At 40.4% G+C, this 16,584-nt stretch overlaps 1 protein-coding gene across 2 annotated transcripts in view; it reads right to left on the reverse strand.

The window, feature by feature from the left end:
* Window positions 1–9,766: 9,766 nt before the first annotated feature.
* Window positions 9,767–16,584, reverse strand: part of NUCB2 (nucleobindin 2) — a 39,300-nt gene continuing 32,482 nt past the window's right edge. For both annotated transcript variants that reach the window (XM_044425857.1, XM_044425858.1), the window contains exons 10-13: window positions 14,081–14,170; window positions 13,071–13,241; window positions 11,755–11,836; window positions 9,767–9,979 (exon numbers count right to left, since the gene is read on the reverse strand). In XM_044425857.1, coding sequence (XP_044281792.1) covers window positions 9,855–9,979; window positions 11,755–11,836; window positions 13,071–13,241; window positions 14,081–14,170 — 468 coding nt within the window. In that variant the 3' untranslated portion in view covers window positions 9,767–9,854. The remainder of the gene's footprint in view (window positions 9,980–11,754; window positions 11,837–13,070; window positions 13,242–14,080; window positions 14,171–16,584) is intronic.

Below are 16,584 nucleotides of genomic sequence, written 5' to 3' on the forward strand. Positions count from 1 at the left end.
CGCTCCTTTCTCTCACCTTTAGCTGTAGGCTGCAGTAGGCCATTTTAGCCCAAATATCCATTATAAATAGTCATTGTTGGAATTCAGTTTACAATAATCTTTTGATAGCCAGAGGGCTTCATGTGCCCTGATCATGCAGAATGTTTAGAGTCGAGATAAGGGTCTAAGCTTATCATGAATAGTTTCTAGTGGCTTGAATTTGCATGTCTGAGCAGACCTGGAGATGAGTTCAAGTTACTCAACTAAAGTGTCAATACTGATCTCATTGTTACAGTGTGATTGACTGACATTTCTTTATCTGTTCTGTATGTGATGACCTCAGAATCTTATTGTAACCTCTGCATTGTGTCATCAATTGCCCGGTACCTGTGTACCTATAAATGCCCTGTAATGGTATTGAAGCTTTGCAGCAGAGTTCATCTCTGCTAGCCCGGTAATTGCATTATCGTGAGTCAACCGCAGGAACCTGGGATAGACAATAAAGACGCGGAGGTTCATAATGATTGATCTTTCCTACGACCCCGAGTTTTATTTCATCTTCTCAAATTGAGATTCCGGGATTCTGACACTGGAGAAGACAATCATGCGATGAAACGTCGAAGACAGAGAAAGACCAGCTACGAGGTGGATTGGCGAGTTTCAGAGAGCTGGCCATTCATTCAGAGGGTTCCCGTAAGTCGGGGATGACATGACGGTACATAGCAACCACAGCCCCTTTCCTGGCCCACAATCATACTGGCAAAACTCAGTCGGGATAAAAACTAAACAAAACAACTTGATTGAGAAACTCCTGCATTTCTCCTGTATGAAATTAAGTAGTAGCAAAAGTTTATAACATTAAATAGTCTGAGGAGGATCCCGCTTTTAACTAGAACAACTCTTTACATCAAAATCTCCCTTTAAAAAAAAAAACAAAATTTGAGTGTTTTGAAATCTTTTACCATCCTTTCCTAAAATGCTGTTCTCTTCTCTTAAAAAGCCTGCATGCTTTCTTTTTGTCAGCAGGAATGAACACAAGGGGAACACGAGATTGCTAGCAATAGGATCCTAAACAGCCTTCTTCCAGGATGTGCTCCGTATCTTCACGTTTCTCCCCAAGCCCTGGTTCTTTGAGCCCTACAAACAGCTACTTGCTTTTTATATACTACCCCATGAAGTATTCCAAGGCCTCTCCAGGCCTGCCAGTCTACCTTCTAAAAATGGAGACCTATCTTGAGGTAAGAGAAGCAGGAAGATGAGAGGCAAAAATTGCTTCCTTAGCTATCACTGCTTTCTTGGCAGTAGCCTGGCAAAAGTACTGGATATTTATAAGCCTTCAAATTCAGGGTTTCCATCTAATGGAGTGCAGCCCCTTCTATATCCTATACAAAGTGGCACTACAGATTTTCAGGGAACAGATTGTTCAGTACATTCCACACATATTATTATGTTCTATTGTATTTCAATGTATTGTATTGTGTTGTAAGCCGCCCCGAGGCTTCGGCAAGGGGCGGCATAGAAATGTTATCATCATCATCATCATCATCATCATCATCATTTTAAATATGCATTATGATACAAAGAGGAGTTGTGCGTATAGGGGGAATTACAAACGTAGTAGGGTTACTTTTTCTCATTCACAGAAGAAAAACACAAACAATCGCCAAAACAACTGAGTCAATCAACTTAATCAAATTAAAACTGTTCATAATATGGGTAAAATAAAATTATTGAGTATATTGCATTGGAAAGTATATAGCTATGTACAACTTTGCCATATCTTTCATCATTTTCTGATATTCCTGAATATTATTCCTTATGTTGAAAAGTTTTGACATGGGGTTGGTGGGGAAGAGGAAACATAATTAACCTTAACCCAAAATAAAATAAGACCAAATGAGAAATTTTATGATACTTAGCCTACAAACCCATATGTATTTGTGTGGAAGTGAATTGCATTAGTGTAACTTCAAGCACAGTGCATTTAAAAATGAGGGCCGTGTCAATGGAAATTGTGCCAATAAATGATTGAACTATTTCTTAAATTAACCAATCTATCTGAATTTATTTGTATCAGATTGTAAGCTTTTTTCTTTTTGCAAGAATATTTGTGTGAATTTTTCAAATGTATTCATTTTTACCAATTGAATGCCGCTTTTTCAAAGGCATGATTTTTCCTGCACATTTTCCAAATGTACATAGTTTTTGCACTGCTAATCGGATTGCCAACTCAGAAAAGTAAAAAAAAAAAATTACATGGGTTGCATTCAGATCTGTGTTTGGCTTACAGGAGTTGCAAACTGGGTAAATTCCAGTCAAAAACAAATGAATACGTTACTCATACAACATAGTTTTAATGTTAGATTGGTGGTCTTATGGCCCCTAGACATTGTCTGGAGGGCCATAGGATATTTTGGATTCCCAGATCTGAGGTCACAGAACAAAATATGACCTTTGAACTGGGAGTCCATGCTCTGTCCGCTTCCCCAACTAGTAGCCCATGTGGAAATATTAGAAAAAGGCCAGTCATTCTATGATGATGCTTGCTGGCTGTAACTTGCAAGAAGGCCATACACAGACCGTTTCTGTGACCCAGTGACCATGGCCTTGGCCAGACTATGGGTCCAAAGGCCTCTGGGTAGCCTTAGCAATAGTTACAAGGTTGCTGAAAGCAGCTCCTGATTTAGGCCCTTTGTATTTAAAATCTGTAGATAATTAATCAGTGAAAGTTTTACATGTCTAAGGCTGCAGATCAGTTAGAAGCTAAATTAAGACACCTAAACACTTGGAAAGTAACACTGCATAACTGCAAGTGTTAAGAGGAAGCAGTTATTAGAAAACCTTCACTAACTTCTCTAACGAGGTTAGGGAGACATCTTGCAAGACCCCAAATGTCACTAGAAACAATTCTTAGAAAATGTCAGCCAAATACCTAGCCACAAGACCCCACTAAAGACTTTCTAAAGGTGCCATGACATGGAAGGCCAGGATTGGCCAATCTAGAACTGGAGAGCACCTGGACATGCACCGTCTGAACTGTTTGCCAATCTGTAATCTATAAAGACCATGCCCAAATCTTTGCTTTTTGTCAGCTTGGCTTTTGGGCATGACCCACCCTGCTGACCTGCTTTGCATGCAAAATAAATGGTGCAAGTCTCTACTGGGTGTTGCTTCCCTTTTTCCTGATAATTGAGACTCTCTGGGGAAAAGCCCAAGAGTGTTTTCCTGACCTCAAGAACTGCAATACATTTTAGCAGGCAAAGGGTAAGTTCTGGTGGCAGGAAAGGAAGACTCTGGAGGCCACAATACAACTTAGCCTGTATTTTCTGTGGCCTCCTTCATTTGTTCTCCACTCTATATTGGATCATCAGCCTCCCAGTTTGGAGGCTGCCATTTTTCTTAATTGGATTGTGCCCTTAATTTACTAAATAAACCTGAGGAGTGCCATTTTAAGTAGTCATGCTTAAGTCTGTTTAATTTATATTATGGCTAATAGATAGAATTCCAGGTTAGAGATGATGGCCTTTAGTATAACTATGCTTTCATGAAAATGGGAGTGGATTTCTTCTAGTAATTTCAGGTGGGATTGTGTCATGTCAGCTACCTATAGGTGGATTGCTGCCCATTAAAACCAATAGGTCAGCATGTATTATTTGATTTAAAGTAGAGAAGTTTGCTTGAAATTAGTGATGTTCAGATTATGGGCTGTATCAAAGTTGCCCGGCCACAAACAGAATGCTCATTCTGTCCTTATATGGAACTGGTATCCAGCTAAAATCCCCACTAGATGAGGATGGGTCTGTGATTTTTACTAATTCTTCCTTCCTTGAATTATTAGCAGTACCTCCCATATTGTTCCGGAGCATCCCCCAGTCTTCCAGGTGTTCAGGCATAGAGGAATGTGAGAAGAGTGAGGGAATAAGAAAAAAATCATTTCACTCACAGGAGCTTCCAGTTTGTGACCTCTAGCTTTGTGCAACTCCAAATTCAACCCAATGTGTATTAAATACAGTGGAAAAAAAATGAAAAAATACTAGCAGATTGTCTTGGCTTGAAATGGTGTTGTGTCATTGATGTTTTCTAATATAGTGATGAAATCCAAGCTGCACAAGGTATTATGGTCCTGCACAAACACTGCTAGGAACTGACTAAGGGTTCATCTAGAATACTATTCTGTTCCAACCACAATCAATCCTCTGTTCTTTGACTACCACAAGTTTTGTTCAGAAATACCTATAAACATGAAATAGCATTTATCTGTCCTGACTAATACAGTGCTACCTCAGCTCATGAATGCCTCAGTTCACAACCAAATCATTTTGCAACAGAAATTTCAGGAAAAAATTGCCTGAGGTCACGAACTCCGCATTGGGTGACAATTGTGATCGAACCTGTCTTCCTTGTGCAATTGTCATCATGCTCGGGGGGGGGGGTGGAATTGGCCACACTCATGTTTGGGTAGGGATCGTGGTCACGCTTGTGCAGGGAAGTCCCAGTTAACCACACAGGAAAAACAATTCAGCTCTCACTTGTTTCCGGTGTACTGTGGGGCACCACTCTCATTCATCCAAATGGACTAGTTATCTTTGATGTTACTCAAGTTCAGTATGAGCATTACTGCCACTTATTAGCCCTCTGAACAGTCAGATAACACCTGGGTCACGTGAGGCAATGGGTCTTTGTCAAATCTCCTTTGTCTCATCATAATGGTACTTAATTCAGTACCCTGAGCATTTCTGAAGCCAACTATTTAAGTGAAAAAGATGAATAAGCTTCTGGGATCACATGGCACACAATTCTATCCAAATATTTTATTTTCTCATCTGATTTTATATACAAGCTAAAACAAAGGGACAAATACCACATAAAATTTAAGGACAGCATGCCATTTATGGCTGTAAATACTCATGAGGTCACAAATAAGAAAGAGATTTTTCATCATTTGTATTAGGTGGACCTTAAGGATTGCAACCTGCATTTAAGCTGCTGCCTGAATATGTGCAGATGGATCATACTGCTTCAAGTAACCTGAAAAGAGTCAAGAGCCTTCCTCTGGGAGTTTCTGCTGATTGCCAGCAAGGTTGGTTGCATGGGTTGTAAGAAATAAGCCATGAGGTCATTATTCTTGTGCTGCCTGCTGTCAACACTCCCACTGTGCAAACAGGGGTGCGTTAAACACTACAGTTGCCTGTGGCTTATCTTCTATTCGGCCACCCTAAGCATTGGAGCAAAATCCTGGAACTCCAGAAAGAGAATTCACCCTGTCACCCTGCAAGCCCATATGCCTTTCAGGGTCATAAATGGACAGAACACTGAACAACTTTCAGGAGGAGAATTGGAAATGTCAAGATGGAGTGAAAACAAGCAAACAAAAGGAAACACAGAGGTTGCAAGGCCATGGCCTAGTTCCATGGAAAGCTCGCATACATTAACTTCCTGGCTAAAGCCAGCCAGCTGTGAATACTCATTGCTACCTACAAGATTCAGTTTTTGGCAGTTGCTGAAATTATAGCATTTGTGATGGTGTGATTCAGGCAGTGGCCACTTACCACTGATTTATCATGGAGAAGAAGAGAACCTACACTAGCTTTTCAAGCAACTGCTTGCAAAGCCATGGGCAAGTTGGAAATGATTCTGCTAATTTTGTTTCATATGCAGTATGAAAGGCTCACTCAGGAAAGGAGAGTTGTCATTTAAAAATTAGCCTGTAGAAAGAGACTCTGAAGGCCAAAATGTACATTAACAAGGTGATTATGTGCCATAGTGTTCTTCCTCAATAAACAGCAGCTGTCTTTCATCTTATGCAAAACACTTAGTGTCTTGAAGCCCTGCATGAATAATTATGATCTTAAGGTGCAAGCCAATTCCTTGGAAATAATGGTTACTACTCTTGAGTAACAAAACACATTTGAAGTCTAAGTAGTTTAGTAGCCATCTTCTTTTCTGTCCCAGAGGCACAGACTTCAGAAATAGTATTCTCATAAAAGAATGAGGCATTTTGGTCTTATTCGAAATGCTTTTCCACTAACCTACATGTTATACCACCTGTGGAACATTTCTACTTAACTGAACAGTGTTTGAATCAAAATCCAAATAGGAATAACTAACCAGAGAAGAAAAATGAATTTTGGGATCAAGTTTAAATAATGAACTGGTTTTTTGCTATAAAGATGCTTTTTATGCTAAAATTGTTGAGAATTAGACAACCATGTTGCTCTTAGCCAAGTTCACAGCCAAATGAAGGCATCAAGCAGAAACTTAGTATTATTGAAGATATCAGTTTGGTGCTTCCATCTCTGGAATACATGCCCTTTAACTTCAGTATTGTAACATTACAAATTGTAACATTAATTGGTATTTTAACTGAAACTCAAAGTAACAGCCTTTCAAAGTTGCAATTAAAAACACACTGCTGGTTGTGAAAGATTTTTTTTCCTGACAGCAAGAAGTTGGCTTCTTTGCCCAGAAAAAGAAGCTATGACTTTGCTAATTCTGAAAATATTTCCATCATTTAAAGAGCTCACTTCTGTAGTTCACAATGGAATAAATGCAACTAACTTATTACGAAAAGGAGGCCAAAGTATCCTCCTTACCCCAGAATTGCAGGGGAAATACCCAGCTGACACACCACATTCAGTTAGCAACAGAGATAGCTCAATCAATACCCTTCAAGTGTAGCATTTCTGTTGAAGGGGTCTTATGTTGGCATTTTTAGGAATCTGTAAACAGAAAACATTCATTGCTTCCCATTACTTCATACTCCAGTTATTTTTTAATGTGCAGAATTTCTTGAAATCAGATCACAGGTGGATTGTTTTTCATATGGTCTCAAATACCAAATAGACTGTCTCAACTCAGCAACAAAGAGCTCATTCAGTCCTCAGACATAAAAGTACTGCTCTCCATAGTTGGCACTCTTAGGAAAAATGTCATATACTAAGGGTCTTGTGCCTTTTGTGTAGATTATCTCCAAGAAGCAAACCTCCCTTTCCACCCACTGGCAATTAAGATTGTCGGCATCAAAAACAACTATCTAAAAGAAAACGGGTGGGATGTTGCTCCTTTTATTTTTTCCTTCAATGAATCAATGAATTTTCTGGATGATGATAAAAGAATACCGTTCAAAGAAGTTGGGGAAGTGAGATTTTCCAAGGCATAAATGATAGCCAGGCAGCCAGAATCACATTAAAGGCAATCAACAGATTTCATTGGAGAAAAGCCAGATAATACCTAGTTCTCTACTTAGACCTAGTGATAAAACCAGAATATTTTTATAGACCTTTCTCACAGTAAAGGCCCACAGCTTTGAAAACCCGTATTTTATCTTTTCCTCTTCATGGATCACTGACTTGCCATGATGAAGGACTTGGGTAGCAGAATGAATCAGACAGGTCATAGCAGACAGCTCTGACAGAAGGTGATCCACTGGAGAAGGGAATGGCAATCTACTCCAGTATCCTTGCCATGAAAAACCCCATGGACAGTATCAAAAGGCTAAAATATATGATGCCAGAAGATGAGCCTCTGAGGTCAGAAGGTGTACAGTGTGCTACTGGGGAAGAGGGGAGGGCAAATGCAAGTAGTGCCAGAAATACTGAAGTGAGAGGGTCAAAGCCAAAAGGACACTCAGTTGCAGATATACAGTGGTACCTTGGCTCATGAACTTAATCCATTCCAGGACTCTGGCTGTGACCCAAATTGGTCGTGAGCCAAGTTAAATTTCCCCATAAGGTTCAATGTAAATAAGGTTAATCCATTCTGTAACCATTTTTTTAATCAGAAAAATGTGAAGCAAAGTGACAACAACAAAGATCGCGGCCATCCTCCCCCCAAGCATAAGCGCGGCCATCTCCTTGCCCCCCCCCCCAGCATGACCAAGATTACGCCTGTCATCCCTGCATGTGCCCGTCACCCCAGCGCATGGGGGGGGGGAGATAGGCGTGAACAGGGCGCACTGGGGGAGGGAGAGACAGGCACGATCTCAGCCATCCCCCCCGCCCCCAGCACAATCGCGGTCATCTCCCCACTTGGGGGGGGGGGGGGAGATGGCCGCGATCATGCTGGTTGGGGGGGAGATGGCCGAGATTGCGCCTGTCTTTCCTTCAGGAGCACGCCCCTGATCACGCACATCTTCCCTGCATGAATGCAACTGCGATCATGGCCATCTCCCCACTGGGGGATGGGGTGGGGAGATGGCTGCGATCTTGGTTGCCACCCAATGGGGAGTTTGTAACCCATGTCAAAATTTTCATGAAATTTTTGTTCGAGACCCGATTTGGTCGTGAACCAAGGCATTCGTAAGCTGAGGTACCACTGTATCTGGTGGTGAAAGGAAAGTCCAATGATGTAAAGAACAATATTGCATAGGATCCTGGAATGTAAGATCTATGAATCAAGGTAAGCTGAATGCGGTCGAACATGAGATGGCAAGACTGAACATTAACATCTTGGGAATCACTTAACTAAAACAGAGAGGAATAGGAGAATTTAATTCAGATGCCATGATGCTCAAAATCCTACAAGCTAAGCTCCAGCAGTATGAGGACTGAGAACTACCAGAAGTAGAAGCTGGGTTTCAAAGAGGCAGAGGAACTAGAAAACAAATTGCCAAGAATCACTAGATATGGTGAAAGCTAGGGAGTTCTAGAAAAACATCTGCTTCACTGACTATGCTAAAGCCTTTGATTGTGTGAATCACAACAAATTGTGCCAAGTTCTTAAAGAGATGGGAGTACCAGACCATCTTATCTCCTGAGAAGCCTGTACGTGGGTCAAGAAGCAACAGTTAGAACTAGACATGGAACAACTGATTGGTTCAAAATTGAGAAAGGAGTTTGGCAAGGCTGTATACTGTCGCTCTGCCTATTTAACTTATGTGCAGAGCACATCATGAGAAAGGCGGGGCTAGATGAATCACCAGTTGGAATTAAGATTGCTGGGAGAAATAGCAACAACCTCAGATATGCAGATGATATGGAACTAAAGAGCCCCTTGATGTGGGTGAAAGAGGAGAGTGCAAAAGTTGGCTTGAAACTCAACATTAAGAAAACTAAGATCGTGGCATCTGGTCATATCACTTCCTGGCAAATTGAAGGGGAAGAAAAGGAAGTAGTGACAGATTTTCTTGGGCTTCAAGATCACCACAGACAGTGACTGCAGCCAAGAAATCAAAAGACCCTTGCTCCTTGGGAGGAAAGCTATGGCAAATCTAGACAGCATACTAAAAAGCAGAGACATCACTCTTCCAACGAAAGTGCGTATAGTCAAGGCTATGGTTTTCCCAGTTGCAATGTATGGCTGTGAAAGCTGGACCATAAGGAAGGCTGAGCGCCGAAGGATTGAATTGTGGCGTTGGAGAAGACTCCTGAGAGTCTCTTAGACTGCAAGGAGATCAAATCAGTCAATCCTAAATGAAATCAGTCCTGACTGCTCTTTAGAAGGACAGATCCTGAAGATCAAACTCAAATACTTTGGCCACCTAATGAGAAGGAAGGACTCCCTGGAGAAGACCCTGATGCTGGGAACGATTGATGGCAAAGGAGAAGGGGGACAACAGCTGTTGAAGTGGCTGGATGGATTCCCTGGTCCAGTGGGCATGGGTGAACTCCGGGAGGCAGTGGAGTACAGGAGAGCCTGGCGTGCTGTGGTCCATGGGGGTGTGAAGAGTTGGGCACGACTTGGCAACTGAGCAACAACAATTGTATCTTTTGTGCCTTTGGAAATCTCACTAGCCAAGATATTTAGCTTATATGAATCCTACCAATTTGAAACAAAGATGGACGTGAACTTCATTTTCCAATTTATTTTTAGTCTCTGATCACTTTCCCCCACCCATTCCCTCCCAAAAATGTGGTATAAAGTTGAGGCACAAGTGGTTAAGGGTGAGACTTGACATGATCTGATCCAGCAGCTGCTTCTTGTACAGGTATGTTTCCTGGTGGTAAATGCTGACTGTTTCCTGCTGGATGATTTTGAGTATTTGCAACTGGTTGTACTCCAGCTGTAACATAAAACATAAACTCTGTTTAAAAAATTGCATACATCTGCTTTTACTTCAATTATATTCTGAAAAATGCATTGGAGGAACGGTACACACAACATGATACAGTGAGCGTATTCCTGTTGTCGAATATGGAAAGTGCAGCAAGAGTTAGGGTGCATGCAAGCACATTCCTTGATCTAGCATTGCTTCAGTGGCTGTTGTGGGCAGGAGTGCCTCCGTTCAGCATTGGCTGGAGCACTGGTGCACTCTCTCCTGGAAAAGGTAAATCTAGCCATAGAGATGCATACTGTAGTTGCTTCCCATGTTGATTGCTGCTTCCTGTTCTATGTGAAGAATGTTTAGGAAATTAAACTAGCACAAAACACTGCAGCCAGTTTGATTTCCCATATGCCTTTTATAGACTATTTTATATCAGATTTGTTTTCAGATCTAGTTCGAGGTGCTGCTTCCCTGTAAAGCTAGAAATGGCTTAGAGAGATTTAAGTGCCACTCTTTTTGTTTTAAAATAGCTTTGTTTTAATTGAGCTGATTGTTTAAATTTGTTTCAATGTTGTTCATTCCATAAATAGATTTATAAATAAATAAATAAATAAATATGTCATTTGAGCGGTGAGCATGCTGCAGCATCACACGTTTTCATCAGAATTACAACCTTCCTTTGCAAATCAAGGTAAGATTTTTCCCCCCTTTCTGGCAGAATTCAGTTACAAACAAGTCAGACTTACTTGTCCCTGTGACAATCACAAAACTAATTATCTCTCCCCTAGTCAAGTAGCATTTCAAATAAAGAAAATGTGGTCCATTATTTTTAATGGAGCTGAAGTAACATTGAATAATGTATGTGTGTTAGAGGCATTAAAAAAAAGCTGAAAACCTGGTTTAATTGATTGATTGATTGATTTCCATGGCTTTATAAGGCATCCTATAATAAAATGTAAAACAAGAGAATAGGAAAAAAAAAATCGCCAAAATATAAGAAAATATAAGACCAATTAAAAATTGATGGAAATTTTAAAAAGGTTGATAATTGTTAAAAAAAAAAGCTTTAAAGAACAAATTTCTTATTCATGCTTTACGTAAGACATTATAGCTTCATTTTCAATAGTATTGAATTGCTTTATTATTCTGGAAATGCAATTTTTTGTGTCTCACATGTACATACACAAGGTTACTCAAATAATCTTGCCCTTTTTTTTACTTTACTATTGCTGAGACATTTTTGGAATTTGTATAAAGTTTTTTTTCCATTGCATGCTTAAGTCTTATGAGGTCCCTCTTTTGAATTGTTTGACAAGGGAAGTGTATGGGAAGAAACCAGTCTTCAGCTTCCCAATATTAACTCTATTTACAGCAGAATATCCAGTGCCAAACTACTGACCTGGCTTTTTAACACAGTGTGAATATTAGTTTACTCATGAGTAACAAACATAATCACTACCATAAACTGTAATACTCAGGAATGACCATCCAGTGACTTGCTCTTTTCATGTACAAATGCATCTCATTAGTAAAATAACAAGTTACTTTTTCAAGGGCAAAATTTTCCAAAGAACCCAACAGCTTTCCCTGGCCAACACTGTCAAGCTTAGGATGCTGGTGGATATCCACCTGCAGAAAATAGTTCTCTTCGGCCCACTGTGGTAAATAGTTGCCTATTCCTTTGTTCTTTTAAGGAACACTTTGCCATGAAGTAAGAGCAGTGCCTGTGTGTGTTATGAGGAAAGTTTGAAGAGGAAACGTGCGCAGTGGAGGTGAGAGAATAATTTACTTACGTGGTTCAAATTTCAGTTCTCCGTTGGGTCCTGAGGGAGGATGTCCTTGTTGTAATTTCTTCTTTTCCATTTGTTGAACAGCCTGTTGGAATGCAATAGGAAATATGTAAACCAAGGTGTATCAGAATTTTATTTCATATGATAGAACTGGATGGGAACATACACAAATTTTGCTATATCTCAGTTGTGGTTCTGGCAATATACCTTTCTAGCCTAGGAGGACAACCACAAGTTTCAGGTAACCCAACAAAAATCAGTGGCGCTTCTGCTCTCATATAACTGAGCAAGAAAGGATGCTCAATGATCCCAGCAAGAAGCCATTGCAAATAGCCCAAATATTGTACAAAGGCAGTACCCCACCAAGGAAAATTAAAAAGAAAAACATGGAATTTTAGTAAAAGCATACAGTTCAGCCTTTGCTTACTGCTCTTTTAAATAGATGTTATTTCACATTTAAAGAGGATGGTTACAGATGAGGATCTTATGGCATCATCATCCTGACTCCTGCAAGGAAGCTGCCTTGTTCCATGCCATATTGAAAATGGCAGACAGGAAGGAGGGTTGCAGTGAGCAAGCCCACTCTCAGCAGAATGGGGTGGCCAGGCACAATGTCTCTGCCAACTCCCCCCCCCCCACAAGAAGGCACTCTGGGGCAGCTGTCACTGGGGCCACATAACAAGACCAGCAAGGTTTTTAGGTTCCAATGACATAGCAGGCCCAATGGTAACTACTAATCCCTATGAGCCATAGCCTGTCAGGGTAGTTTATACACCCAGATTCTGGGTTTGTACACCATCCTCAAAAAACCATGGCAGGTTCGCATAACACCACAAGCCCTTTGGGCTTTTATGCCAGAGGGATTTGTGGTGTCACATGAACCAAATCAATGCCCTCTGGTTTGTAGTGCAAGGAACCCTCTGGTCTGGTTGATTTTTTTCACTGGGACACTTAAATAGTAAGGTGTACATTATCCCAAGCCTGACCATCTAGCACAGCATTATTTATCAACTGGCAGTCTGTCCCGGGTCTAAGAAGACATTTTCTTCTTCAAGAAAGTTTCAAAGACATGGTACCTATCATTCTTTTCATCTGAGAAGCAGGAACTGAACCTTCTGCATGCAAACCAGGTGCTGATTCATGGAGACAAGGACATTATGCACAGAGCTAAGGCATTTGGTGCTTTCCAGCAGACCCAACTAATATACTTACTAAAGAGTGTTTATTTTCAGAACAGTTGTAATGATATGTCCCTTTCTTAATTAATATACAAGGCAGTTATTTTTTAAAGGAAACTTTGCAACTATTTAGAGCAGTACCTGTTCAAGTTCTTGTTTCTGAGCCTGTAACTGATCTTGTTGTTTCTGTAGCTCTTCTCTCTTTTTCTGAAGTTCTAATGCCTGCTTCTGCAGTTCATCTTCTTGTTGGGAAATATGAATTTCAAATTCCTTCAGATCTTCTTCAGTGAAGACCTGCTGTTGGTCCAACGTCTTAAGAACAACAAAACCAAATCTTAAACCCCTCAAAGAAGATTCAAAAGTCAAAGAAGCAATCAAGTATTGTACATGGAGTCACACAGTCAAATGTGCATGCACCATGCAGTATGTTTGATGACAATGTGGTTCGAATAAACACTGGCTTATCAGGAGAGGAAAGAGCAACATTTCTTAAAACTGTCTTCCTGCTTGTCATGCATATACAATGGGCATTCCTGGGCAATAATATTAATGCTTGAGATCGCCTCACTGGTTGGATGAGGAAGGTCTCTAGTCCAGAGTATCATATAGTAGGCTTAGCTTTCCTTACAGATAAATCTACTTCTAGCAAAAGACACTGTCCTTGAGGGTCTTCGCTAATGGAGAAACAGCTTCTCCAAAACAGATCTGACAGCTCTGATCATCTGTTCGAAAGTGTACACTGCAGAAACAGTATGCACAGAACTTTGGGTACTGGGTGTGTTTTTTCCCATCTTTCTGCATGTACAAGTTAGGTCCCAAAACCATGGGCACCTGTTCCTGCATGTGGAAAACTAATCCTGCAATTACATTCAAAATGTATGGGGGGAAATGGCATAAACTTCCATTTAAGGAATGTTGCAGGAAAAATTCTGTGCTTGTTCTCATTATATTCCTGCACAAACCCTATGATTATTGCACTAGTTTGATTAGGCACAGGGTCCTCAATGTTCAGATTTTATTCAAATAAAGTCACTAATCACAATACACAGGTAATTACAAGAAAGGAAATGGGGTGAGAATCAAAAGTTCTAGAGAGATGAGCTACTTGCTGTTTGGGTCACAGCTGTGTTATGTCCTATGTCATTAATTACCTCCCAGCTTTCCGGCTCCAAAAACTCTTTTTTCTCTGTAGCTCTTATGAACTCATCCAAAGTCACTAACCGGTCCTTGTTAATATCAACCTTTTAAAAGAAATGAAAGCAGGTATGCACAATTATACAGAACTGAACTTGTACTTGCTATTTAACATCCACATGAAATCACTGGGGGAGGTTATCCGGAGGCACGGGCTGAGGTGTCACCAATGTGCAGATGCTATTTGGCTCTACCTCCCCTTTTCATCCAACCCAGGTGAGGCAGTGGTCATTCTAAATCAGTGCCTGAGCACAGTAATAAACTGGATGAGGCCCAACAAACTGATACTAAATCCAGACAAGACAGAGGTGCTGCTGGTGGTCTCCCCAGTCGTCCATTTGGGTGATATTCAACCTGTTCTGAATGAGGTTCCACTCTCCCTAAAGGACAAGGTTTATAGTTGGGGGTGCTTCTGGATCTAGAACTGTTGCTAGAGTCAAAAGTGGACTCAGTGACACGGAGCACCTTTTATCAGCTTAGATTGATATATCAACCATGACCCTATCTGGACAGACAGAGCCAAGCTATAGTAATCCATGCTCTGGTAACCTCTCATTTGGGTTACTGCACTGTGCTGTACGTGGGGCTGCCTTTGAAAACAGTCCTGAAACTTCAACGGATCCAAAATAGAGCAGCAAGGCTGTAAATGGGGACCACATTATTCCAGTTCTCTTTCAGCTGCGCTGGCTCCCAGCTGAAGTCTGTGCCCCGTGGTAATATTCACATTTAAAGTCCTAAACAGCTTGGGGCCAGGTTGGAACCCAAGGAACACATCATTCCTTATGTACCTACCCAAACCCTAAGATTATCTTCCAGGATCCTTCTCCAGGAGCTCCCTCCAAAAGAAGTAAAGAAGGTGACCACCAGGAGAAGGGCCTTTTCTGTTGTGGTGCCCTGGCTCTGGAATGAGCTCCTTAAAGAGTGGTGTGCCTGGCACCTACTCTCTACTCTTTTTAGTGCCAAGTGGAACCCTTCTTATTTTCCCAGTATTTTAACATTAACTTTTAATCTTAGTTTTTATACTGTATTTTTGTGTTGGTTATACCTTTGTACCGAATTGATTGCAGCTGCTATCATTTTATTGTTTTATATGTGCTTCTCTTTGTTTATATGTTTTTAACTTTTGTTAACTGCCCAGAAAGCCTTTGGCTATTGGGTGGTATGATAGATAGATAGATAACTTGGACTGGCATATTTTCATGTGGCAGAAAAAGGATTATACAAATTCCTACTACCTTCTGAGAAATATAGCCTTGAACTCCAAAAGCACTCCTTCCACACATTTCTGAAGGGAAAATGACAACTTACAATGAACCCTCATTTTGGCCACATGTATTTTTAAAAGCATCATCTATGGCATAATCCAATACATTTTAATTTACTAATAATTCCCACTAAGTTCAAAAGGGTTCACTTCTAGCCAAATGTGCACATTATTATAAAGTTACTAATCATGACAAGTATTCAAATGCTTGGTCAGGATTCCTGTTGGAAATGTTCTAAAATATGTTCCAAAATGCTATACAATGCCGAGCAGCTGAGCTCAATAACAGTATTACCTAAAGCCAAAGTAGTTTCATCACAAGTGATGCTGTCACTAGTCTTTCAGAAGTGGGTGACCCTCCTCCTAAACCTATATTTAGGACTAAGTATCATTATAATAATCACCACCACAAACCTAAGAATCTTGAGCTCCCACCAGAAGCTTCAAGGAACATAGAACAGGCGTGTGGTGACTCCCATAATGGTAGTGATTTACATGGTTAAATAGTCCTAAATAAGCCTGATGGTGGCTTTGGAACTGCTCACCACAAGATGTTTTGGTTAACTTCATTGTGGGGAGCATAACATATTCTCTCATCTATCTTCAAAACAAGCCTATTGGAAAATTTGCCGGGAAAGGGAGACTTCTCCTTTTTAAAGTAGTAGAAAATAAATAATGGCAATTCCCCCACCCACTAGCCTAAATATAGTCCTCATCAGGAAATTGGAAACCTAGTCTGAATTCACACAACTCTCCTTTTCCTATTATTCTTTGTGTCACATATGTTACTCATTACATTATTCTAGCAGGTAGCCATCAAAAGGAAGTGTTTAATGTTTAAAGAAAGCTGTCCAGATAGCATAATTGGAGATTTACCACTTTGAAGTATGTAGCTTTTTCTATAAAAGTTTTCAGACAAGCATTTCCAGAAAAAAAATTTGCTGGCTTTGAAATAGTAATTATTTTACTCCTGAAATGTATACTGACACATTTGTATCCTACATGTTCAAATGGAACACATTTGGGTATTTAAATTTTACTGAGTGTCTGGTTCATACAATAGGCATAACAGGAGGAATTCAGACTGTTTTTTACAAGCCCTGTTATTCCCTTTTCCTTCCGGGCATGCATGCATTTGGTGCTTGCTATGGCAATGTAGTAGGACACTCCAACTAACAGAAACTGTGTACCTTCCAT

This window comes from Varanus komodoensis, unplaced genomic scaffold (assembly GCF_004798865.1).
Source record: "Varanus komodoensis strain SLA01 unplaced genomic scaffold, ASM479886v1 scaffold16, whole genome shotgun sequence".
Taxonomy (NCBI): domain Eukaryota; kingdom Metazoa; phylum Chordata; class Lepidosauria; order Squamata; family Varanidae; genus Varanus; species Varanus komodoensis.